General features: G+C 41.9%; 1 protein-coding gene across 1 annotated transcript in view; it reads left to right on the top strand.

Annotated features, from left to right (window-relative positions):
* The window catches only part of ZNF717 (zinc finger protein 717), a 59,985-nt gene extending 33,091 nt beyond the window's left edge, over positions 1 to 26,894 (top strand). Inside the window, 8 exon segments of the mRNA XM_063602827.1 lie at positions 15,124 to 15,250; positions 15,492 to 15,584; positions 17,510 to 17,833; positions 17,836 to 18,316; positions 18,318 to 18,895; positions 18,898 to 19,235; positions 19,237 to 19,443; positions 19,446 to 26,894. Coding sequence (XP_063458897.1) covers positions 15,124 to 15,250; positions 15,492 to 15,584; positions 17,510 to 17,833; positions 17,836 to 18,316; positions 18,318 to 18,895; positions 18,898 to 19,235; positions 19,237 to 19,443; positions 19,446 to 19,973 — 2,676 coding nt within the window. The 3' untranslated portion in view covers positions 19,974 to 26,894.
* Positions 26,895 to 27,186: the final 292 nt, after the last annotated feature.

Raw genomic sequence — 27,186 nt, 5'->3', positions numbered from 1 at the left:
GCAGTGTTCTGAAATCCTATGTTAAGGGCAAACATTCAGACCCCAATGTGAATGTTCTAGAATCCTATGTGAGGGACAAACATTCAGACCATAGCAGGAGTGTTCTGGAATCCTATGTGAGGGACAAACATTCAGACCCTTGTAGCAGTGTTCTGGAATCCTATGTGATTAAAAAACATTAAGACCACAGCGGAGTGCTCTGGAATCCTGTGTGAGGGACAAACATTCAGACCCCAGCAGGAGTGTTCTGGAATCCTATGTGAGGGACATTCAGACCCTCGTAGCAGTGTTCTGGAATCCCATGTGAGGGACAGATATTCAGACCACAGCAGGAGTGCTCTGGAATCCTATGTGAGGGACAAACAACATTCAGAACCGCGTAGCAGGTGCTGGAATCCCATGTGAGGGACAAATATTCAGACCACAGCAGGAGTGCTCTTGAATCCTATGTGAGGACATTCAGAACCGCGTAGCAGTGTGCTGGAATCTTATGCGAGGGACAGACATTTAGACCCTCGAAGCAGTGTTCTGGAATCCTATGTGAGGGACAAACATTCAGACCCTCGTAGCCGTGTTCTGGAATCTTATCTGAGGGACAAACACTCAGAACCCAGCAGCAGTGTTCTGGAATCCTATGTGAGGGAAAAACATTCAGACCCTTGTAGCAGTGTTCTGGATTCCTATGTGAGGGACACTCAGTACCCAGCAATAGTGTTCTGGAATGCTATGTGGGGGACAGATATTCAGACCACAGCAGGAGTGTTCTAGAGTCCTATGTGAGGGTTAGACCACAGCAGGAGTGTTCTGGAATCCCATGTGAGGAACATACATTAAGATCACAGTAGGAGTGTTCTGGAATCATATGTGAGGGACAAACGTTCAGACCTTCATAACAGTGTTCTGGAATCCCATGTGAGGGACAAACATTCACATCCCAGCAGCAGTGTTTTGGAATCCCATGTGAGGGAAAATCATTCATACCATCGTAGTAGTGTTCTGAAATCTTACGTGAGGGAGAAACACTCAGAATCCAGCAGCAGTGTTCTCAAATCCTATCTGAGGGACAAACATTCATACAGTCATAGCATTGTTCTGGAATCCTATGTGAGGGACAAACACTCAGAACCCAACAGCAGTGTTCTGGAATCCTATGTGAGGGCAAATATTCAGAACACAGCAGGAGTGTTCTGAAATCCTATGTGAGGGACAAACATTCACACCACAGCAGGAGTGTTATGGAATCCTATGTGAGAGATAAACATTCAGACCACAACAGGCGTGTTCTGGTGTCCTATGTGAGGGACAAATACTCAGAACCCAGCAGCAGTGTTCTGGAATCCTATGTGAGGGACAAACATTCAGACCCCAGCAGCAGTGTTCTTGAGTACTATGTGGGGTACAAGCATTCAGACCACAGCGGAAGTGTTCTGGAATCCTATGTGAGGGACAAGCATTCAGACGCTCCTAGCAGTGCTCTGGAATCCTTTGTGAGGAATAAACATTCAGACACCAGCAGCAGTGTTCTGGAATACTATTTGAGGGGCAAACATTCGGACCCTCATAGCAGTTTTCTGGAATCCTATGTGAGGAACAAATACTCAGAACCCAGCAACAGTATTCTGGAATCCTGTGTGAAGGACAAACATTCAGACCACAGTAGGAGTGTTCTGGAATCCTATGTGAGGGACAAACATTCAAACCCTCGTAACAGTGTTCTGGAATCCCATGAGAGGGACAAACATTCAGACCCTCATAGCAGTCTTTTGGAATCCTATGTGAGGGACAAACACTCAGAACACAGCAGCATTGTTCTGGAATCCTATGTGAGGGAGAAATTCAGACCACAGGAGGGGAGTTCTGGAATCCTATGTGAGGGAAAAACATTCAGACCTCAGTAGGAGTGTTCTGGAGTCCTATGTGAGGGTCAAACATTCAGACCCTCGTAACAGTGTTCTGGAATCCTATGTGAGGGACAAACACTCAGACTCCAGCAGCAGTGTTCTGGAATCCTGTTTGAGGGGCAAACATTCGGACCCTCGTAGCAGTGTTCTGGAATCCTATGTGAGGAGCAAACCCTCAGAACCCAGCAGCAGTGTTCTGGAATCCTATGTGAGGAGCAAGGATTCAGACCACAGTAGGAGTGTTCTGGAATCCTATGTGAGGAACAAGCATTCAGACCACAGTAGGAGTGTTCTGGAATCCTGTGTGAGGGCAAACATTCAGACCCTCATAACATAGTTCTGGAATCCTATGTGAGGGACAAACATTCAGACCACAGCAGCAGTGTTCTGTAATCCTATGTGAGGGACAAACATTCAGACCCTCATAGCAGTGTTCTGGGATCCTTTGTGAGTGACAGAAACTCAGAACCCACCAGCAGTGTTCTGGAATCCTATGTGAGGGACAAACATTCAGACCACAGCAGGAGTGTTCTGCAATCCTATGTGAGGGACAAACATTCAGACCCTTGTAGCAGTGTTCTAGTATCCTATTTGAGGGAGGAACATTCAGACCCTAGCAGCAGGGTACTGGTATCCTATGTGAGGGACAAACATTCAGAGCCTCATAGCAGTGTTGTGGAATCCTATGTGAGGGACAAAAACGCAGAACGCAGCAGCAGTGTTCAGGAATCCCATGTGAGGGACAAACATTCAGACCCCAGCAGGATTGTTCTGGAATCTTATCTGAGGGAAAAATATTCAGACCCCAGCTGCAGTGTTCTGTAATCCTATGTGAGGGAAAACATTCAGACCCTCATAGCAGTGTTCTGGAATCCTGTGTGAGGGACAAAAACTCAAAACCCACCAGTAGTGTTTTGGAATCCTATGTGAGGGACAAACATTCAGACCACAGCAGGAGTGTTCTGGAATCCCATGTGAGGGACAAACATTCAGACGCTTGTAGCAGTGTTCTAGAATCCTACATAAAGGAGGAATATTCAGACCCTAGCAGCAGGGTACTGGTGTCCTATGTGAGGGACAAATATTCAGAGCCTTGTAGCAGTGTTGTGGAATCCTATGTGAGGGACAAAGACGCAGAACCCAGCAGCAGTGTTCTGGAATCCTATGTGAGGGACAAACACTTAAAACCCAGCAGCAGTTTTCTGGAATCCTATGTGAGGACTAACATTCAGACCACAGCAGGAGTGTTCTGGAGTCCTATGTGAGGGGCAAACATTCAGACCACAGCAGGAGTGTTTTGGAACCCTATGTGAGGGACAAACATTCAGACCCCAGCCACATTGTTCTGGAATCCTTTGTGAGGGACAAACATTGAGACCCCAGCAGCATTGTTCTGGAATCCTTTGTGAGGGACAAACATTCAGACCCCAGCAGAAGTGTTCTTGAATGCTGTGTGAGGGACAAACATTCAGACCACAGCAGGAGTGTTCTGGAATCCTATGTGAGGGAGAAGCATTCAGTCACTCGTAGCAGTGCTCTGGAATCCTATGTGATGGACAAACATTCAGACCCTCGTAGCAGTGTTCCGGAATCCTATGTAAGGGAAAAACAGACCTCAGCATCAGCGTTCTGGAATCCTATGTGAGGTACAAACATTCAGACCCCAACAGCAGTGTTGTGGAATCCTATGTGAGGGACAAACATTCAGACCCTAGTAGCCATATTCTGGAATCCTATGTGAGGGGCAAAAACTCAGATCCCAGGAGCAGTATTCTAGAATCCTATGTGAGGTCCAAACATTCAGACCACTGCAGAAGTGTTCTGTAATCCTACATGAGGGAAAAACATTCAGACCACAGCAGGAGTGTTCTGTAATCCTATGTGAGGGAGAAACATTGAGACCACAGAAGGAGTGTTCTGGAATCCTTTGTGAAGGACGAACATTCAGACCGTCGTAGCAGTGTTCTGTAATCCTATGTGAGGGACAAACATTCAGAAACCAGAAGCAGTTTTCTGGAATCCTATGTGAGGGAAAAACATTCAGACCCTCGTAGCAGTGTTCTGGAATCCTATGTGAGGGACAAGGATTCAGACCACAGCAGCAGTGTTCTGGAATCCTATATGAGGGACATTCAGACCCTTGTAGCAGTGTTGTGGAATCCTGTGTGAGGGACAAACACTCAAAGCCCCGCAGCAGTGTTGCGGAATCCTATGTGAGGGACATTCAGACCACAGGAGGGGTGTCCTGGAATCCTATGTGAGGGTCAAACATTCAGACCACAGCAGCAGTGTTCTGGAATCCTATGTAAGGAACAAACTTTCAGCCCACAGTAGGATTGACTTGGAATCCTATGTGAGGGACAAACATTCAGACCCTCGTAACACTGTTCTAGAATCCGATGTGAGGGACAAACATTCCAACCCCAGCAGCAGTGTTCTAGAATCCTATGTGAGGGACAAACTTTCAGACCCTCGTAGCATTGTTCTGGAATCCTATGTGAGGGACAGACACTGAGAACCTAGCAGTAGTGTTCAGGAATTCTATGTGAGGGACAAACATTCAGACCACAGTTGGAGTGTTCTGGAATCCTGTGTGAGGGACAAACATTCATACCACATCAGGAGTGTTCTGGAATCCTTTGTTAGGGACAAACAATCAGACCAAAGCAGGAGTGTTCTGAAATCCTATGTGAGGGACAAACATTCAGACCCTTGTAATGTTTTGTGTAATCCTATGTGAGGGACAGATACTCAGGACCTAGCAGCAGTGTTCTGGAATCCTATGTGAAGGACAAACATTCCTACCACAGCAGGAGTGTTCTGGAATCCTGTGTGAGGGACAGACATTCAGACCACAGCAGGAGTGTTCTGGAATCCTGTGTGAGGGAGAAACATTCAGACCCTCGTAGCAGTGTTCAGGAATCCTATGTGAGGGACAAACATTCAGACCCTCGTAGCAGTGTTCTGGAGTCCTATGTGAGGGACAATCACTCAGAACCCAACAGTAGTGTTCTGGAATCCTATGTGTGGACAAACATTCAGACCACAGCAGGAGTGTTCTGGAATCCTATGTGAGGAACAAACATTCATACCCTCGTAACAGTGTTCTGGAATCGTATGTGAGGGACAAACATTCAGACCCCAGCAGTAGTGTTCTGGAATCCTATGTGAGGGACAAACTTTCAGACCTTCATAGCGGCGTTCTGGAATCCTATGTGAGGGACACACAATCAGAACCTAGCAGCAGTGTTCTGGAATCCTATGTGAAGGAGAAACATTCAGACCACAGCAGGAGTGTTCTGGAATCCTGTGTGAGGGACAAATATTCAGACCCTCATAGCACTGTTCTGGAATCCTGTTAGGGACAAACATTCAGACCACAGCAGCAATGTTGTGGAGTCCTGTGTGAGGGACAAACACTCAGAACCCACCAGTATTGTTCTGGTATCCTATGTGAGGGATAAACATTCAGACCACAGCAGGAATGTTCTGAAATCCTATGTGAGGAGCAAACATTCTGACCCTTGGCGCAGTGTTCAGGAATCCTATGTGAGGGACAAACAGTCAGAACCCAGCAGCAGTGTTTTGGAATCCTATGTGAGGGAGAAACATTCAGATCACAGGAGGGGTGTCCTGGAATCCTTTGTGAGATTCATATATTCAGACCACTGCAGCAGTGTTCTGGAATCCTGTGTGAGGAACAAACTTTGAGACCGTAGTAGGAGTGTTCTGGATTCCTATGTGATGGACAAACATTCAGAGCCTCGTAACAGTGTTCTGGAATCCTATGTCAGGGACAACGCTTCAGACCCCAGCAGCATTGTTCTGGAATCCTATGTGAGGGACAGACTTTCAGAGCACAGCAGGCCTGTTCTTGAATCCTATGTGAGGGACAAATAGACCCTCGTAGCACTGTTCTGGAATCCTGTTAGGAACAAATATTCAGACCACAGCAGCAGTGTTGTGGAGTCTTATGTGAGGGACAAACACTCAGAACCCAGCAGTATTGTTCTGGAATCCTATGTGAAGGATAAATATTCAGACCACAGCAGGAGTGTTCTGGAATCCTTTGTGAGGAACAAACATTCAGACCACACCAGCAGTGTTCTGGAATCTTGTTTGAGGGACAAAGATCCAGACCCCAGCAGCAGTGTTCTGGAATCCTTTGTGAGGGACAAACATTCTGACCCTTGGTGCAGTGTTCAGGAATCCTATGTGAGGGACAAAAACTCAGAACCCAGCAGCAGTGTTCTGGAATCCTATATGAGGGGCAAACATTCAGATCACAGGAGGAGTGTCCTGCAATCCTTTGTGAGATTCAAATATTCAGACCACTGCAGCAGTGTTCTGGAATCCTATGTGAGGAACAAACTTTCAGACCACAGTAGGAGTGTTCTGGATTCCTATGTGATAGACAAACATTCAGAGCCTCATAACAGTGTTCTGGAATCATATGTCAGGGACAACAATTCAGACCCCAGCAGCATTGGTCTGGAATCCTATGTGAGGGACGAACATTCAGACCACAGCAGGAGTGTTCTGGAATCCTGTGTGAGGAACAAACATACAGAACACAGCAGGAGTGTTCTGGAATCCTTTGTGAGGGACAAACAATCAGACCACAGCAGGAGTCCTCTGGAATCCTATGTGAGGGACAAACATTCAGACCCTCGTAGCAGTGTTCTGGAATCTTATGTGAGGGACAGACACTCAGAACCTAGCAGCAGTGTTCTGGAATCCTATGTGAGGGACAAACATTCAGACCACAGCAGGAGTGTTCTGGAATCCTGTGTGAGGGACAAACTTTCAGACCACAGCAGGAGTGTTCTGGAATCCTTTGTGAGGGACAAACAATCAGACTACAGCAGGAGTGTTCTCGAATCCTATTTGAGGGACAAACATTCAGACCCTCATAGCAGTGTTCTGGAATCCTATGTGAGAGATAAATATTCAGACCCCAGCAGCAGTGTTCTGGCATCCTGCATGAGGGGCAAACATTCAGACCCTCGTAGCAGTATTCTGGAGTCCTATGTGAGAGACAAACTCTCAGAACCCAACAGCAGTGTTCTGGAATCCTATGTGAGGGACAAACATTCAGACCACAGCAGGAGTGTTCTGGAATCCTATGTGAGTCACAAACATTCAGACCACAGCAGGATTGTTCTGGAGTCTTATGTGAGGTATCAACATTCAGACTCCAGCAGCATTGTTCTGGAGTCCTAGTGAGGGGCACTCATCCAGGCCCTCATAGCAGTGTTCTGGAATCCTAAGTGAGGGGAAATACTCAGAACCCAGCAGCAGTGTTTTGGAATCCTATGTGAGGGACTAACATTCAGACCACAGCAGGAATGTTCTGGAATCCTATGTTAGGGACAGATATTCAGACCCTCGTAGCAGTGTTCTGGAATCCTATGTGAGGAACAAATATTCAGACCACAGCAGCAGTGTTGTGGAGTCCTATGTGAGGGACAAACACTCAGAACCCAGCAGCAGTGTTCCGGAATCGTATGTGAGGGACAAACATTCAGACCACAGCAGGAGTGTTGTTGAATCCTATGTGAGGGACAAACATTCAGACCCTCGTTGAAGTGTTCTGGAATCCTATATGAAGGACAGACACTTGGAACCCAGCAGCAGTGTTCTGGAATTCTATGTAAGGGTCAAAGATTCAGAACACACTAGCAGTGTTCTGTAATCCTAAGTGAGGGAAAAACATTCGGACCACAGCAGGAGTGGTCTGGAAGCCTATGTGAGGGACAAACATTCAGACCCTCGCCATGGTGTTCTGGAATCCTATGCGGGGGACAAACCATTCAGACCCTCGTAGCAGTGTTTTGGAATCCTATGTGAGGGACAATCACTCAGACCCTAGCAGCAGTGTTGTGGAATCTTATGTGATGGACAAACATTCAGACCCTTGTAGCAGTGTTCTGGAATCCTATGTGAGGGACAAGCAGACCACAGCAGCAGTGTTCTGGAATCCTATGTGAGGGACAAACACTCGGACCACAGCAGTAGTGTTCTGGAATCTTATGTGAGGGCAAAGAGACCCCTGCAAACAGGGACAATTTGACCTCCTCTTTTCCTAATTGAATACTCTGTATTTCTTTATCCTGCCTGATAGCCCTGGCCAGAACTTCCAACACTATGTTGAATAGGAGTGATGAGAGAAGGCATCCCTGTTTGTGCCTGTTTTCAAAGGGAATCCTTCCAGTTTTTGCCCATTCAGTATGATATTGGCTGTGTGTTTGTCAAGAATAGCTCTTATTATTTTTAGATATGTCGCATCAATATCTAATTCATTGAGAGTTTTTTAGCGTGAAGGGCTGTTGAATTCTGTTGAAGGCCTTTTCTGCGTGTATTGAGATAATCATGCAGTTTTTGTCTTTGATTCTGTTTATATGCTGGATTACGTTTATTGATTTGCATATGTTGAACCAGCCTTGCATCCCAGGGATGAAGCCATCTTGATCATGGTCAATAAGCTTTTTGATGTGCTGCTGGATTAGGTTTTGCAAGTATTTTATTGAGGATTTTTGCATTGATGTTCATCAGGGATATTGGTCTAAAATTCTCTTCTTTGATTATGTCTCGTCCAGGCCTTGGTATCAGGATGATGCTGGCCTCATAAAATGAGTTAGGGAGGATTCCCTCTTTTTCTATTGATTGGAATAGTTTCAGAAGGAATGATACCAGCTCGTCCTTGCACCTCTGGTAGAATTCAGCTGTGATTCCGTCTGGTTCTGGACTCTTTTTGGTTGGTAAGCTATTATTGCCTCAGTTTCAGAGCCTGTTATTGGTCTATTAAGAGATTCAACTTCCTCCTGGTTTAGTCTTGAGAGGGTTTATGTGTCGAGGAATTTATCCATTTCTTCTAGATTTTCTAGTTTATTTGCGTAGAGGTGTTTACAGAATTCTCTGATGGTAGTTTGTATTTCTGTGGGATCAGTGGTGCTATCCCCTTTATCATTTTTTATTGTGTCTATTTGATTCTTCTCTCTTTTCTTCTTTATCAGTCTTGCTAGTGGTCTATCAATTTTGTTGATCTTTTCAAAAAACCAGCTCCTGGATTCATTGATTTTTTTGAAGGGTTTTTTATGTCTCTGTATCTCCTTCACTTCTGCTCTGATCTTAGTTATTTCTTGGAAGTCAAATTGTCCCTGTTTGCAGATGACATGTTTGTATATCTAGAAAACCCCATCATCTCAGCCCAAAATCTCCTTAAGCTGATAAGCAACTTCAGCGAAGTCTCAGGATACAAAGTCATTGTACAAAAATCACAAGCATTCTTATACACCAATAACAGGAAAACAGAGAGCCAAATCATGAGTGAACTCCCATTCAAATTTGCTTCAAAGAGAATAAATTACCTAGGAATCCAACTTACAGTGGATGTGAAGGAGGTCTTCAAGGAGAACTACAAACCACTGCTCAACAAAATAAAAGAGGACACAAACCAGTAGAAGAACATTGCATGCTCATGGATAGGAAGAATCAATATCGTGAAAATCGCCATACTACCCAAGGTAATTTATAGATTCAATGCCATCCCCATCAAGCTACCAATGATTTTCTTCACAGAATTGGAAAAAACTACTTTAAAGTTGATATAGAACCAAAAAAGAGCCCACATTGCCAAGTCAGTCCTAAGCCAAAAGAACAAAGCTGGAGGCATCACGCTACCAGACTTCAAACTATACTACAAGGATACAGCAACCAAAACAGCATGGTACTGGTACCAAAACAGAGATATAGACCAATGGAACAGAACAGAGCCCTCAGAAATAATACCACACATCTACAACTATCTGATCTTTGACAAACCTGACAAAAGAAATGGGAAAGGATTCCCTATTTAACAAATGGTGCTGGGAAAACTGGCTAGCCATATGTAGAAAGCTGAAACCAGATCCCTTCCTTACACCTTATAAAAAAATTAATTCAAGATGGATTAAAGACTTAAATGTTAGACCTAAAACCATAAAAACCCTAGAAGAAAACCTAGGCAATACCATTCAGGACATAGGCATGGGCAAGGACTTCATGTCTAAAACACCAAAAGCAATGGCAACAAAAGCCAAAATTGACAAATGGGATCTAATTAAACTAACGAGCTTCTGCGCAGCAAAAGACATCAGAGTGAACAGGCAGCCTACAGAATGGGAGAAAATGTTTGCAATCTACTCATCTGACAAAGGGCTAATATCCAGAATCTACAAAGAACTCAAATTTACAAGAAAAAAACCCATCAACAAGTGGGCGAAGGATATGAACAGACACTTCTCAAAAGAAGTCATTTATGCAGCCAACAGACACATGAAAAAATGCTCATCATCACTGGCCATCAGAGAAATGCAAATCAAAATCACAATGAGATATCATCTCACACTAGTTAGAATGGCGATCATTAGAAAGTCAGGAAACAGGTGCTGGAGAGGATGTGGAGAAATAGGAACACTTTTACACTGTTGGTGGGATTGTAAAGTAGTTCAACCATTGTGGAAGACAGTGTGGTGATTCCTCAGGGATCTAGAACTAGAAATACCATTTGACCCAGCCATCCCATTACTGGAATTATACCCAACAGAATATAAATCATGCTACTATAAAGACACATGCACACGTATGTTTATTGTGGTGCTACTCACAATAGCAAAGACTTGGAACCAACTGAAATGTCCAAATGTCCAACAATGATAGACTGGATTAAGAAAATGTGGCACATATACACCATGGAATACTATGCAGCCATAAAAAATGATGAGTTCATGTCCTTTGTAGGGACATGATGAAGCTGGAAAACATCATTCTGAGCAAACTGTCTCAAGAACAAAAAACCAAACACCACATGTTCTCACTCATAGGTGGGAATTGAACAATGAGAACACATGGACACAGGAAGGGGAACATCACACACCGGGGCCTGTTGTGGGGTAGGGGGAGCAGGGTGGGATAGCATTAGGAGATATACCTAATGTAAATTACGAGTTACTGGGTGCAGCACACCAACATGGCACACGTATACATATGTAAGAAACCTGCACGTTGTGCACATGTATCCTAGATCTTAAAGTATGATAAAAATATATATATAAATAATTCAATACGGACAATATATTAAAAAAAGAAAGAAAATGTGGTATATTATTTGGCAGTAAAAAAAAAAAGAAAACCCTGTCATTTTTGAACAACATGGATGAACCTGGAGGACAACACATTAAGTGAAATAAGCCAGGCACAGAAAGACAAATATATCATGACATGACTCCTACTGGTATATAAAAAAGTTGATCTCATAGAATTACAAAGTACAATGGTTGTATCAGAGCTAGGGGTAAAGGGGAGTTGCGGTGATGTTAATCAGAGGATACATACTTAGGGTTAGATAGAAGGAATAAATTTCAGGAGATGTATTGTAGAGCAAGGTGATTGTAATTGATGACGACCTATTGCATTCTTGAGAAATAGAAAGTTAATGTTATGTGTATTCACCAGAAAAATGATAGCTATGTGAATTGATGTATTTGTTAATTAGCTAGATGTGACCTTTTCACAGTGTATGCATACTTTGTCCCTCACATAGGATTTCAGAACACTGCTGCTGGGGTCTGAATGTTTGTCCCTCAGATAGGATTCCAGGACACTACTGCGAGAGTCTCAATGTTTGTCCCTTACATAGGATTCCAGAACGCTACTGCATTGGTCTGAATGTTTGTCCCTGACATTTTACATTACAAAAACTTGCAATGTCATGTGTCAATTAAAAATAAATATTAATAAAGTAATTTTAAAAAGACAGAAAAAAAAAACAGACCACAGCAGCATTGTGAGGGACAAACATTCAGACCCTCGTAGCAGTGTTGTGGAATTCTATGTGAGGGAGAAACATTCAGACCTCAGGAGCAGTGTTTTGGTATCATATGTGAGGGACAAACACGCAGACCCCAGCAGCCGTGTTCTGGAATGCTATGATTGGGTCTATACTGTGAACCTCAGAAGTGTTCCTCTGTTAATTAATTTTCCACCTTGGGCGGAACATGATTAGAATGGGCTGCAGTGGAAGGGGATAATTCCCTTCCCCTAGGTTATTTAGTCTCTGATTATACTAGAGCGGATTAGGCTGAAGTTAAGTAGTTTCTCCTGTGGACAAGCCTTGTTAAGAACTGGGTGCTCTGACATATTTCAAAATGGTTTTCCTTTTTTCCTTCCGAAAGGTTGAAGCAGGAGGGGAGTTTTCTCAGGTATTTGTCACAGGAGCCTGGTGAAGCTCCATGAGACAATTTTACAGTATTGTGCCCCCTCCCCCACAATAACTCTATCTCTTTGTAGTTTTTAACACTTTGAGTTGTCCACACGGATCCTCCAGCCGTTCACCAGTTACGGTTTGAGTTTTTCTACTCCAGCACTGGTTCCAAAGTTGGTTTCAGTAGTGAGTCCATTTTCCTGTAAGCCATTAAGTCCTATATTCACTTCTCTGTCTCTGCAGTCCTGGGGGCAGTGGTTTGCCCTGTGTCCTCCCCTGAGTTTCAAATCTAGAAAGAACTGTTGATATTTTAGTCTCTTCAGCTTTTTATTTGTTGTTAAGATTGTGTCATATTAATTTGTTAAGATTGTTATTAAAATTAATTATTGTAAAGTAATTATTGATTACTTCCAAGCTTCTTACATGCAGAAATAGGAACCTGGAATGTGTTTCTAAAACTATCTTCTCAATGCCTATATGCACAGTTAAAGGATTTTTTTTCCACAGGACTATGATCATGATGGATTATATTAGTAGACTTCCGAATATTGAACTTTTCTTTATTCGTGGAATAAACTCAGAAAGTTCCTTCTTGGTCTTCACAGTCTATTTCTCTTCCTGTGTAAATGTTAGTGTTTCTGTAGATTCTGTACTTGTTTCTTTTATTCTTTCATTCTCTTATTTTCATTTGGTCTGATGGATTCAGGTACCATTGAAATTCTGGTAATTTCCAAATCTTTATCTTTAGTTTTGATCTCTCTTCTGAACCACTGGAGCCATTTTCCCAGTTGCCAGTTGGACATTCCCACATATGGAACCTCAGATGTTTCAAACATGATATGTCCAAGCCTGTGTCACTTCTGGTTATTGTATTCTTTTATTTTTTGCAAATTTCACTTCACAACACCAGTACCAAACTAGCTGGATCATGGCAGATAACTTGGAAACAAAACTCCCCTTTTTACCCACTGCACAGCAAATTGGTACCAAATCCTGTTTCTACATTTTTTTCCTCTTAAGAACTGCTTCCCTATTGTGTATTCTTACACTCCATGTCCTGATGTAGGTGGTCATCTGTCTTCCTCTTTACTCCCTTCTGGCTTTCCCTTAAGCCCTTTCCCATTCTCTTCCTCAGGGATGGCTGTTAAAATGCCAATATGGTCATGTAACTTTTCTGTCCTTACTGGACCTCCTTATTTACACCTGTATGTGAAGTGGCTGTGTTCACCCTGGGTGGATACAGCAATTTTTTGTCCCGTAGAAAGGAAATTTTGAAATGCCAGTGTATATGCTTTTAATTTAAGTATATTCACCCTTTTGTATCCATGGGTTTTGCATCTGTGGATTCAGCCAACTTCAGATTGAAAATATTCCCACAAAAATAGATGGTTGTCTCTGTGCAGAGCATCTGCAGAAATTTTTCTTGTCATTATTTCCTAAACAGTACAGTATAACAGCCATTTATGTAGCATTACATTGTCTTCAGTATTATATGTAATCTAAAGAGTTAAAGTTCAGTCATGCATGGCTTACTGATGGGATTACTTTCTGAAAAATGCATCTTTGGGTAATTTCATTGTTTTGTGAACATCATAGTGTTACGAAAACCTACATGATATGTATATTTTTATTTATGTTTTTGGTATATAGGTAAACAGATGGCTCAGAGCCATTATTGAATATCATTTTCTGCACTTCATCTGCAATGCCAGTATCAGGTTTCTGTGTATGTTTCATCATCATCTTATGGGACTATTGTGATATACATGTTTCATCATTGACTGAAATGTTATTATGCAGCTCATGACTGTATGCAGGAGGATGTGCATAAGTTATATGCAAATATGAGAATAGTTTATATAGCAGAGTTATCCAATCTGTGGATTTTGATATCTGGGGGTATCTTGGAATCAGTCCCCATGGATACTGAGGAAGTAATATAATGTAAAAACGATAGGCGCATAAGAATTTTTGAAATAGCGTCAAATATTTAAATGCAGAATCACTGCATAATCAGTTCCTTAAATATTGCATTTAGCTTTCCTCACTGCCCAGGATCATTCATCTAGGCATGGTGCTGTCCAGAGTTCCATTAAAGTGGTGTGTGTTCTCTTTGCCTTTGTGAGTAGACTTCTGATACTTTCTCATAGTCATGAGAATTCATGGTTCATGTGGAAGAGCCAAACACCTGATTTTTCAGTAAAGTGGAACCTCATGGTGCAAAATTAACAAAACTTATTTTCTCCTTCTCTCTTATCTTAGTCTGCATTGAACTTGTGTCTCAATGAGTTCACCTAAACATTATTCCCAGTATGTGTTTATACTTATATATTCATAACCAGATCATGAGCTCCTTTGAGGAGTAGAATTTTATTCTTTTTTTTTTTTTTTTTTTTTTTTTGAGAGGTAGGCTCTCTGTTGGCCAGGCTGGAGTGCAGTGGTGTGATCATAACTCACTGCACTGTCAAACTCCTGGGCTCAAGCAATCCTTCAGCCTCAGCTTCCAGAGTAGCCAGGACTACAGGCATGCAGCATTATGCCTATTTTTTTTTATTATTTTTGTAGAGAGAGGGTCTTGCATTTTGTTTATACTTTTATCGCTAGCAATAAGGGTGGTTCTAGATCTATAAGGTGAACTTTGTAATACAATTTTATTAATTCATAAGTTATTACAGTGGAAGCATATTTCTACTGTGATTACTCCTTCTCCCACCATAAACAGTGCAAAACAAACTACATCTTATGTAAAATACATAAGACACATGGACACACAAAGGAGTGAATTCCCAGATTCTTGTTCTTTTGACCCTGGGCTGATGCTTTGACTTGAGGAAAAATGTGCCATTACAGGGGTTGGTGTCCTTTGAAGATGTGGCTGTGCACTTCACCTGGGAGGAGTGGAAGGACCTGGATGATGCTTAGAGGACCCTGTACAGGAACGTGATGCTGGAGACCTACAACAACCTGGTATCATTACAGGAGTTGGTGTCCTTCGAGGAGGTAGCTGTGCACTTCACCTGGGAGGAGTGGCAGGACCTGGATGACGCTCAGAGGACCCTGTACAGGGACGTGATGCTGGAGACCTACAGCAGCCTGGTATCATTGGGTGAGTGAAACTTCCCAGTAACTCCCAGGAATGTATTTTGTTGCTGGTAAATATAGGAACCCTTTTAAGGTGTAATAATATTTACTTGTAAGCTTCCAGTTGATGAAAAATGTGTCACTACTCTAATGAAATGTTCAAATTGGCTCCTTCATTGCACAGTCCCTGAAACCCAGCTGTTGTCATTCTGAGAAGGATTTGACTTAGTGGTTTGACAAAGTCTTCCATTGTTTCTCGTTACCAGGGCATTGCATTACCAAACCTGAGATGATCTTCAAGCTAGAGCAAGGAGCAGAGCCATGGATAGTAGAAGAAACCCCAAACCTGAGACTTTCAGGTCAGTCAGTGAATACCGGGCAGGGAGGCCTGGAGGAGTAATGCCCAGCAAATTTTTGTAGTGTTATCTTGTTTTCACCACTTTTTTCCCTAGGTCTTCAACCTGAAGGCTGTTGGTCTGCATTAAATGTGCATTATATAGTCCCCAGGGGTAACTCTCATGCATATATCCCAGTCTCTTATTTTTCTGAGTATCTTCTTCTATTTACCCCAAATCCAATCCCTGCCATCCTCTCCTTAGGCCTTTTTCTTTGCTATTTATTTTCTCTATTTCCCCCTTTTCCTCTATTCTGATGTAGTATCTTAAAAAATTTTTTTAGACATTCATGCATTTATTTATCCTTTGAATGTATCTTAAGCGATTTTTAAGAATCAGTCATTATAACGATGATGAAAATGGTGTTTCTTTTTAAGCCGTAGCTTTATTCTTGTTTTATTTTTTATTAAACAGATGGTTCTCACTCTATTTCTCAGACTGAAGTGCAGTGGCATGATTATAGTTCACTGTAATGATGAACTCCTGGGCTCAAGTGTTCCTCACACCCTAGCCTCCCAAGTAGCTAGGACTACAGGTGTGTGCCACAACACCCGGCTAATTTTTTATTGTTTGTGGAGATGAGGTCTTGTTCTGTTGCCCAGGCTGGTCTCAAACTTCTGGCCTTAAGTGATCCTTGTAGACCCCCACCTACAAAAAAAAAAAAAAATAGCTGAGTATGGTGACAAGGGTTTGTAATCCCAGTTTTTATACTTGGGAGGCTGAGATGGAAGGATTGCTTGAGCTCAGGAGTTTCAAGCTTCAGTGAGCTATGATAGCAACACTGCACTCCAGCCTCGGTAACAGAGTAAGATCCTGTCTCAGAAGGAAATTATGAAGCTGAGGAGGACCCATCATAGGGGCCTGGATAGGGATGGTGCTGGACTTGGGAGGAGAACCAGAAGATTCTGGGTCTCAAGTCCAAAGAAACCAATTATTTCCTGTTGAAGGGCTCAGATTTCTGTTTGAGAGTGGAGTTTGTAGTTACCATTTGAAGATGAGAAATGTACAGGAAACTTCATTTTTATATAAAACTGTGTGACATCTGAAACTCCAAAACACAAAATAAAACCCTTCAAAAATGGTGAATTATCAAGCAGCGATTGGTGAGTGGAGAGGGGCAGGGCTGTTGATCTCAGAAGGAACCAGAAATACACTTTTCAAAGATGACGGGCACAGCCTGAGTTGCAGAACCAATCCTTCAGATCACCAGTGTGGTTTTTTGACTGGAGCTTCTGTGCCTATTATGGTTCTGGGAAGCAGGGGATGTCATGTTTCAGTAGGAATTTGCCAGGATCTGTTTTTGTTTAACATGGGGAATAAGAGATTTTCTGCTTGGAAAACCTCCAGACACATTTAACCATTCTCAGGGAGGAGTGAAAGGTTAACATATAGGCAAAATCCTGTCCACAAGCTACTTCCATGCTTAGGAGACAGAAAAATGGCCATCTCCTGTACCTGCCAGTTGCTGACCCAGGAAAAACTGGCTATCTTCAAAGAAGAATAAAGAAAAAATAGCAGCTATTAAAACAGCCACTATTGTTATATGAATAAATAGAAAAAAAGAGAGAAAACAAATGACAATAATGAGCACTTATTAAAACCTATGAGTAGGAAGTAGATGCATATTATTACCAAATAATTCTTTGTGAAATAAAAAACAGGAAAACTTCAAAATGCAAAGAAAAACTCAATTGAACATTAGAAAATATACTGATTTATTACATTATGTCAGTAGGAACAGAAACCATATGCGTATAAAACCAATACCCATATTTATTTTTGTCAAATCTTACTCCACTGAGATAGGAAGTAATTTTTTTTACCTTTACACAAGCATTCTGTAAGACATGCTCATGTGTGGTTCATGGATACCTTTTTTCTCATTTCAGCTGTCCAGATCATTGATGACCTTATTGAAAGGAGCCATGAAAGTCATGATAGATTTTTCTGGCAAATTGTAATCACCAACAGCAACACATCAACTCAGGAGAGAGTTGAATTAGGAAAAACATTTAATTTGAACACAAACCATGTTTTAAATCTGGTTATAAATAATGGAAACAGTTCAGGAATGAAGCCTGGGCAGTTTAATGATTGCCAGAACATGCTTTTCCCTATTAAGCCTGGGGAGACACAGTCTGGAGAGAAACCTCATGTCCCTGATATAACCAGGAGATCCCACAGACATCATGAACATCTTACTCAGCATCACAAATTCAAACTCTGCTGCAGCCTTTTCAATGTAATGAACAAGGGAAAACCTTCAACGCGGAGGCAATGTTCTTTATACATAAGAGGGTTCATATAGTACAGACCTTTGGTAAATATAATGAACATGAGAAAGCCTATAATAACTCAGCTGTTATTGTCCAAGGGATAACTCAGGTAGGACAGCCAACTTGCTGTAGAAAGTCTGACTTCACTAAACATCAGCAAACACACACAGGAGAGAAACCCTATGAATGTGTTGAATGTGAGAAACCCTCCATTAGCAAATCAGACCTTATGATACAGTGCAAGATGCCTACTGAGGAAAAACCTTATGCCTGTAACTGGTGTGAAAAATTGTTCAGCTATAAGTCCAGCCTCATTATCCATCAGAGAATTCACACAGGGGAAAAGCCCTATGGATGCAATGAATGTGGAAAAACCTTTCGCTGTAAGTCATTCCTCACTTTACATCAGAGAACTCACACGGGATAAACCCTACAAATGTATTGAATGTGGAAAAACTTTTCACCATAAGTCACTTCTCACTTTACATCACAGAACTCACTCAGAGGAAAAGCCCTATCAGTGTAGTGAATGTGGAAAAACCTTTAGCCAGAAGTCATACCTCACAATACATCATAGAACTCACACAGGGGAAAAGCCCTATGCATGTGACCATTGTGAAAAAGCATTTAGCCATAAGTCAAGGCTTACTGTCCATCAGAGAACACACACAGGGGGAAAACCCTATGAATGTAATGAGTGTGGAAAACCCTTTATCAATAAGTCGAACCTCAGGATACATCAGAGAACTCACACAGGGGAAAAACCCTATGAATGCAATGAATGTGGGAAAACGTTTCACCGTAAGTCATTCCTCACTGTCCATCAAAGGACTCACACAGGGGAAAAACCCTATGAATGCAATGAATGTGGGAAAATCTTTTGCTGTAAGTCATTCCTCACTGTCCATCAGAGAACTCATGCTGGGGAAAAACCATATGCATGTAACAAATGTGGAAAAACATATAGCCACAAGTCATACCTTACAGTACATCACAGAACTCAGGGGAAAAACCCTATGAATGTAATGAATGTGGAAAATCCTTTCACTGTAAGTCATTCCTAACTATACATCAGAGAACTCATGCTGGCAAAAAACCCTATGAATGTAATGAATGTGAGAAAACCTTTATCAATAAGTTAAACCTTGGGATACACAAGAGAACTCACACAGGGGAAAGACCCTATGAATGTAATGAATGTGGAAAAACCTTTCGTCAGAAGTCAAATCTCAGCACCCATCAGGGAGCTCACACAGGAGAGAAACCTTACGTATGTAATGAATGTGGAAAAACCTTTCATCGCAAGTCATTCCTCACCATACACCAGAGAACTCACACAGGGGAAAAACCGTATGGATGTAATGAATGTGGAAGAACTTTTTGTCAGAAATCATACCTTATTATACATCAGAGAACTCACACTGGGGAAAAGCCCTATGAATGTAATGAATGTGGAAAATCCTTTCATCAGAAGGCAAATCTTCAGAAGCATCAAGTTATTCACACGGGGGAGAAACCCTATGAATGTAGCAAATGTGGAAAAACCTTCAGTCAGAAGTCAGTCCTCACTGTACATCATAGAACCCATACCGGAGAAAAACCTTATGAATGTAATGAGTGTGGGAAAACCTTTTGTCACAAGTCAAACCTCAGTACGCCTCAGGGAACTCACTCAGGAGAGAAACCCTATGAATGTGATGAATGTAGGAAAACTTTTTACAATAAGACAGTTCTCACCATACATCAGAGAACTCACACAGGTGAGAAGCCATTTGAATGTAAAGAATGTAGGAAAACCTTCTCCCAGAAGTCAAAACTCTTTGTACATCACAGAACTCACACAGGGGAAAAACCCTTTAGATGTAATGAATGTAGGAAAACTTTCTCCCAGAAGTCAGGCCTCAGTATACATCAGAGAACACACGCAGGAGAAAAACCTTATGAATGTAAGGAATGTGGGAAAACCTTTTGCCAGAAGTCACACCTCAGCAGGCATCAACAAACCCATATAGGAGAGAAATCTGAAGTAGCTGAGGCAGGCTATGTGTTCCCTCAAAATCACTCTTTTTTCCCTTGAACACACAACCTACACCTCTCCAGCTACTATTATAGATTTCTCCATGCTCAGTCTAGGAGAATATGGGCACAAATGGTGACCATTACCTCCTGGCCTACCAACAAGAAGGTCTTAACCATGCTGTAACAGAAGTCCTATCATGCAGGCTTTGTTGTTCCCATTTTTACAGCACACTTTGCACTTTAATGTCACAGATATGGCTGTTTTCCTAGAAGCTCATATACCAACCTCTGCCAGCTTCAAACATTGCTTCTGCAACTTCCTCACCTCTCTTCTCCTCCATAGAATTGAAGAGAGTTAGGACCTTTCTCAGGATTGGGCTTTGTCTCAAGGGAATGTTGGGGCTGGTTTGATCTTCTATGTGGACAACTCAGACTTTCTCTGTGTCAGTAAAAAGTCTGTTTTGTTTTTTAAAAATCATTCATGTGTTCTCTGGATTAGCACCTATAACTTCCTTCAAGAACTTTTTCTTTGCATTCACAACTTGGGTAGCTGATGCAAGAAGCTTAACTTTGGCCTGTCTTAGCTTCCAACATGCCTTCTTCACTAAGCTCGATGATTTCTACCTTTTGATTTGAAGTGACAGATGTGCACACTTCTTTTCACTTGAACACATGGTGGCCACTGCAGAGTGAAGTGGCCTAATTTCATTGTATCTTGGGGAATGGGGAGCTGGAAGAGAGAAATAGAGACAGGGAAATGACTAGTCAATGAAGCAGTCAAACACAACATTTTTCCATCGCGTTTGCTATCTTCCATAGAGTTCCAGCATGCTGAGACAATTCCAATAGTAACATCAGAAATCACTGATCACAGATCATAACAGATGTGATAACTAAAATCTTTGAAAGATTGTGGGGATTGCCAAAAGATGTGACAGAGATGTGAAGTGAGCCCATGGTGTTGGAAAAATGGTGCTGGTCAGGCTTGCCGAGCACTTCGTGGCCACAAATCTTTAATTTGTTAAAAAGATGATGTTGCCAAGCAAAATAAAGTGAAGCTCAAAGTGAGATGTGCCTCTGTTTTGATGGGCTCTAACAATTTGTCTTTTCATTGGTGCATTTAGACCATTGACATTCAAAGTGATTATACAGTTGGATTAATTTTGCCATATCATTTTCAATTCACTCCTATTGTTCTTTGTTCTTGCTTTGTCCTCCACTCTTTTTCTGCCTTTTATGGAGTTGATGATTTTATACGATTTTTGTTTCCTCTCGTTGCTTTTTTTTTTTTTTTTTATTGAGACAGTCACCCAGGCTGGAGTGCAGTGGTGTGATCATGGCTCTCTGCAGCCTCAACCTCGTGGGTTCAAGTGATCCTTCCACCTCAGTCTCCCAATTAGCTAGGACTACAAGTATGCAATTAGCTAGGACTACAAGTATGCAATTAGCTAGGACTACAAGTATGCAATTAGCTAGGACTACAAGTATGCACCACCATACCTGGCCTTTTCTTTTCTGTAGGGACAGGGTCTCACTGTATTGCTCAGGATAGTCTCTAACTCCTGGACTCAAGCCATCTTTCTACCTTGGCAAGAGCCACTATACCTGGCCTGTTTTCTCTTTTAGCATTTTTATACTTTGGTTTTTACTAGTTGCCCTGGAGTTTGCAGTATAGACCTGCAACAAATCCAAGTCCACCTTCAAATAACACTATACCAGTTCAGTTACTTCGACTGCCTTCTAATAGAAATGTAATACCAGTTTCTCTCATATTCCTATGTCTTGTGTTATTGTTGCCATTTGTTTCACTTATATGTAAGCATACATAGCCTTGTATATATTAAAGTATGTAATTGGCTGGGTGCCTTGGCTCAAGCCTGTAATCCCAACACTTTGGGAAGCTGAGGCAGGTGGATCATGAGGTCAGGAGATGGAGACCCTCCTTGCTAACACGGTGAAACCCTATCTCTACTAAAAATACAAAAAATTAGCTGGACGTGGTGGCACACGCCTGTAGTCCCAGCTACTCGGGAGGCTTGGACAGGAGAATTGCTTGAACCAGGGAGGAGGTGGAGGTTGCAGTGAGCTGAGATTGCACCACTGCACTCCAGCCTGGGTGACAGAGCAAGACTCTCTCAAAAAAAAAAAAAATATATATATATATATAATTGCATGCATTGTTATTATATACAAACTGTTATATGTTAGGTCAATTAAGAATAAAAAGCAGCCAGGTATGGTGGCTTATGCCTGTAATCCCAGGACTTTGGGAAGCCAAGGTGGGCAGATCATGAGGTCAGGAGATTGAGACCATCCTAGCTAACATGGTGAAATCCCATCTCTACTAAAAATACAAAAACAAAATTAGCCGGGTGTGGTGGTGGGTGCCTGTTGTCCCAGCTACTCGGGAGGCTGAGGCAGGAGAATGGCATGAACCTGGAAGGCAGAGCTTGCCGTGAGCTGAGATCACGCTACTGCACTCCAGCCTGGGTGACAGAGTGAGACTCCATCTCACACACACACAAAAAAACCATTTTACCACCACTTATTCCTTCTCTAATGTTCTTTTTAAAATGTAGATTCAGGCCAGGTGTGGTGGCTCACACCTGTAATCCCAGCACTTTGGGAGGCCAAGATGGGTGGATCATGAGGTTAGGAGTTCAAGACCAGCCTGGCAAAGATGGTGAAACACTGTCTCTAATAAAAATACAAAAAAAATTAGCTAGGCGTGGTGGAGGGCTCCTGTAATCCCAGCTACTTGGGAGGCTGAGGCAGAGAATTGCTTGAACCTGGGAGGCAGAGGTTGCAGTGAGCCAAGAATGTGCCACTGTACTCCAGCCTGGGCAACAGAGAGAGACTCTGTCTCAAAATAAATAAATAAAAATAAATAAAATGTAGATTCAGTTTTCAGATGTGTATCTTTTTTTTCCTCTAGATAATGTTTAATATTTTCTCACTTGACACATCTGCTGGTAACAAGTTTCCTCAACTTTTGTTTGTCCAGGGAATGTTTTATTTCTCGTTTACTTTTGAAAGAAGATCTCTCAGGGCACTGAAATCTTAGTTGATGTTTTTTTTTTTTTTCCTCTCAGCATGTTTAATATGTCATTCCACTCTCTTTTTACTTTCATGGTTCTGAGATGTTGAATGTAATTTTTTTTTTTTTTTGAGATAGAGTCTTGCTCTGTCACCCAGGCTGGAGTGCAGTGGTGTGATCTCAGCTCACTGCAAGCTCTGCCTCCCGGGTTCATACCATTTTCCTGCCTCAGCCTCCCGAGTAGCTAGGACTACAAGCTCCCGCCACTACGCCTGGCTAATTTTTTGTATTTTTAGTGGAGATGGGGTTTCACCGTGTTAGCCAGAGTGGTCTTGATCTCCTGACCTCATGATCCACTCACCTTGGCCTCCCAAAGTACTGGGATTACAGGCATGAGCCACTGAGCCCAGCCTGAATGTGATTCTTATCTTTGTTTCTCTATAGGTAAGATGTTGTCCACTCCACCTTTGGTTTCTTTTGGAGCTGATGTTTTATACAGTTGGAGAATAATATGCCTAGGTGTAGGTTTTTGGCATGTATCCTGCCTGGTGTGCTCTGAGCTTCCTGGATCTTTGGTTTGGTGTCTGACATTAACAGTGGAAGTTGTCAGACGTGATTGTTGCAGATGTTTCTTCTATTTCTCTCTTTTTCCTTCTAGTATTCTCATCACTCTATGTTACACCTTTTCTAGCTGTCCCACAGTTCTTGGATATTACATTCCATTGTTTTCAGTTTTTAAAGTTTCTTTCAACGTTTCCAGAACTCAGAGACTCTTTCCTTTGTTGTGTTCAATTTACTAATAAGCCAATCAAAGACGTTCTTCAGGTCTTTTGCAGTATTTTTTTTATCTCTACTGTTTCTCTTTTGTTCTTTCCTTGGACTTCTGTCTCTGCTTACATTGCCTATCTGTTCTTGAATGCTGTCTCCTTTGTTCATCAGAGCCCTTAGCATACTACTCAGAGATTTTTTTAAAAATCCCTGTCTGATAATTCCAGTATCATAGGTGTGTCTGGTTCTGATGATCTGTCACTTCAAATTGTGTTTTTTGCCTTTTAGTATGCCTTGTGCTTTTTCTTTATTCCTAGATATGAGATACCAGGTAAAAGGAACTACTGTAACAGTGCATCCAGTAATGATGGGAAGCTGTGGAGGGGAGGGGAGGCTGTCTTAGTCCATCCACCAGCATAACTTAGAGCAAGTAATTTGTAAGCAACAGAAATTTATTGCTCAATTTGGAGGCTAGAAAATCCAAGGTCAAGGTTCCAGGAGATTCAGTGTTTGATGAGACCCATTCCTCATAGATGGTGCCAGCTATATGTCCTCTCATGTTGGAATGGACAAAGAAGCTTCATTTGGCCTCTTTCATAAGTGCACTAATCCCAATCAGGTTGGCTTTGCCATTACCTTTCAAAGGTCCCACCCCTTAATTCTAGTGCATTGGAGACTCGGTTTCAACAGGCACATTTTGCAGGCGGTCCGGCAGGGAACAGATATTCAGACTGTAGCAGAAGAGTTCTGGAGTCTTACGACTGGGCCTCATTGTTTAAGTGAGTCTCTGCTTTTGGACTATGAACTTCACATGTGTTTCTCTGTTTTTATCTTCCCCTTTAGGGATGACTGGAGTAGGCTGGAGTTGGGAATTTCCCTTCCAGCAGGTCATTTAGGATCTGGTTATATGAGAGCAGGTTAGGCTGAGGTTCAGTAATTTCTCCTGAGGACAAGCCTTGTTAAGAACAGGGCGCTCTGGCATATTTTGAGATGGTTTTCCTTTTTCCTTCCCAGAGGTGGAAGCAGGAAGCAAGTTTTCTCAGGTATTTGCCACAGGAGCCTGGTGGAGCTCCAGGAGGTAAATTTTACAATATTATGCTCCCTAATAACTGGATCTCCCTGGTGTTTGTACCTCCTTGAGTTGTCCCTATGGAACCTTCAGCAATTCACCAGTTATAGTTCAAGATTTTCTACTCCAGCACTGGTTCCTAAGGTGGTTTCAGTAGTGAGTCTCTGTTCCTGTAAGCCATAAATTCCTATATTCACTTCTCTATCTCTCCAATCTTGGAGGCAGTGGTTTGCCCTATGTCCTCTCTTCACATTCAAATCCAAAAAGGATTGTTGATTTTTCAGTCTCTTCAGCTTTTGTTTTATTTAAATTTTTTTTTTAGAGTTGGGGGTCTCACTATGTTGCCCAGGCTGGTCTCAAACTCCTGGACTCAAGGGATCCTCCTGCTTTAGCCTCCCAAAGTGCTGGGATTACAGGCATGAGCCACCACACCTGACCTTTTCAGCTTTTCATGTGTTGTTAATATGGACTAATTACTTCCATTCTTTTTTTTTTCTTCCTTTTTTTGAGATGGAGTCTCACTTTGTTGCTCAGGCTGGAGTGCAGTGGTGCAATCTCAGCTCACCTTAACATCTGGCTCCCAGGTTCAAGTGATTCTCCCTGCCTCAACCTCCTGAGTAGCTGAGATTACAGGCACCCACCACCATGCTGGCTAATTTTTGTATTATTATTATTTTATTTTTTAATTTTTTGAGGCAGAGCTCACTCTGTCATCCAGGCTGTAGTGCAGTGGCATGATCTTGGCTCACTGCAACCTCCACCTCCCAGGTTCAAGCAATTCTTCTGCTTCAGCCTCCCAAGTAGCTGGTACTACTGGCACACACCACCACACTTCGCTAATATTTGTATTTTTAGTAGAGATGGAGTTTTGCCATGTGGGCCAGGTTGGTCTGAAACTCCTGACTTCATGTGATCCACCCACCTCAAGCTCCCAAAGTGCTGGGGTTACAGGTGTGAGCCTCCATGCCCAGCCTAATTTTTGTATTTTTAGTAGAGACAGGGTTTTGCCATGTTGACCAGGCTGGTCTTGAACTTCTGACTTCAGGTGATCTGCCCACCTCGGTCTCCCAAAGTGCTGGGATTACAGGCATGAGCCACTGCACCTGGCTACTTCTAAGCTTCTTACATGCAGAAATCAGAACCTGGAATCTGTTTCTAAGACTTATCTTCTTAATGCCTATGTGGACAATTAAAGGATTTTTCTCCTCAGGACTCTGAATATGATGAATTGTATTAGTAGACTTTCTAATATTGAGCTTTTCTTAATTTGTGAAATAAACTCAGAAAGTTCCTTCTTGGTCTTAACAGTCTATTTCTCTTTGTAAATATTAGTATTTCTGTGGATTCTGTACTTGTTCCTTGTTATCCTTTCATTCTCTTAGGTTCATTTGGTCTGATGGATTCAGGTACCATTGAAATTCTGATAGTTTCAAAATCTTTTATCTCCAGGTTTGATCTCTCTTGTGAACTCTGGAACTGTATTCCCAACTGTCAGTTGGACATCCCTACGTATGGGACCTCAGATATTTCAAACATGATGTGTCCAAGTCTGTATCACTTCTGGCCATCATATTGTTCTTTTATTTTTCCGAATTTCACATCACCAGTAACAAACTAGCTGTGATCATGGCAGATAGCCTGGAAATAAAACTCCCCTTTTTACCCTCTGCACAGCAAATTGACATCAAATCCTGTTTCTACTTTTTTTCCTTTTAACTATTGCTTCCCTATTCTGTATTCTCACTGCTCCATCTTCTGATGTAGGAGGTCATCTGTTTTCCTCTTTTCCTCTCCTCTGACTCTTAAGCCCTTTCCCATTCTCTTTCTCAGGAATGGCTGTTAAAATGCCAATATGGTCTTGTAACTTTCCTGTACTTAGTGAACCTCCTTATTTACACCCTGTTTGTGAAGTGGCTGTGTTCACCCTGGGTGGACAAGGAATGTTTTTGGCATGTACAAAGAGAATTTCATGCTGTCTGTGTACAGTTATTAATTTGTAAGTACACTCAGCTTTTTGTATCTGTAGGTTTAATAACTTTATGTAAACAAACTTGGATGGAAAATATTTGAAATAAAATCAGATGCTTGCATCTGTAGTGAACATATTTAGACTTTTTCTTGTCATTATTTCCTAAACAACACAACTATTTACATCCACATTGTATTTGGTCTTCTAAGTGTGAAAGGAAAATAAAGCTTGGGACTCCAAACTCATTAAGCTAAAGGGAAAAGTCAAGCTGGGAACTCGTTCATGCAAACCTGCCTCCTTCTTTTGGTTCCTAAATAAGATGGCTCCAAGATAAAAAGCTTTTTATCTTGTAGCCCCCTCACTCATATTTTTCCCACAAGGAAATTTCTGGTGTGCTTTAAGATCTTTAATGTGTTTCTGTTAAAATT

The sequence above is a fragment of the Pan paniscus genome, chromosome 2 (assembly GCF_029289425.2).
Source record: "Pan paniscus chromosome 2, NHGRI_mPanPan1-v2.0_pri, whole genome shotgun sequence".
In the NCBI taxonomy this organism is placed as follows: domain Eukaryota; kingdom Metazoa; phylum Chordata; class Mammalia; order Primates; family Hominidae; genus Pan; species Pan paniscus.
This window is presented reverse-complemented; position numbering and strand designations above follow the sequence as displayed.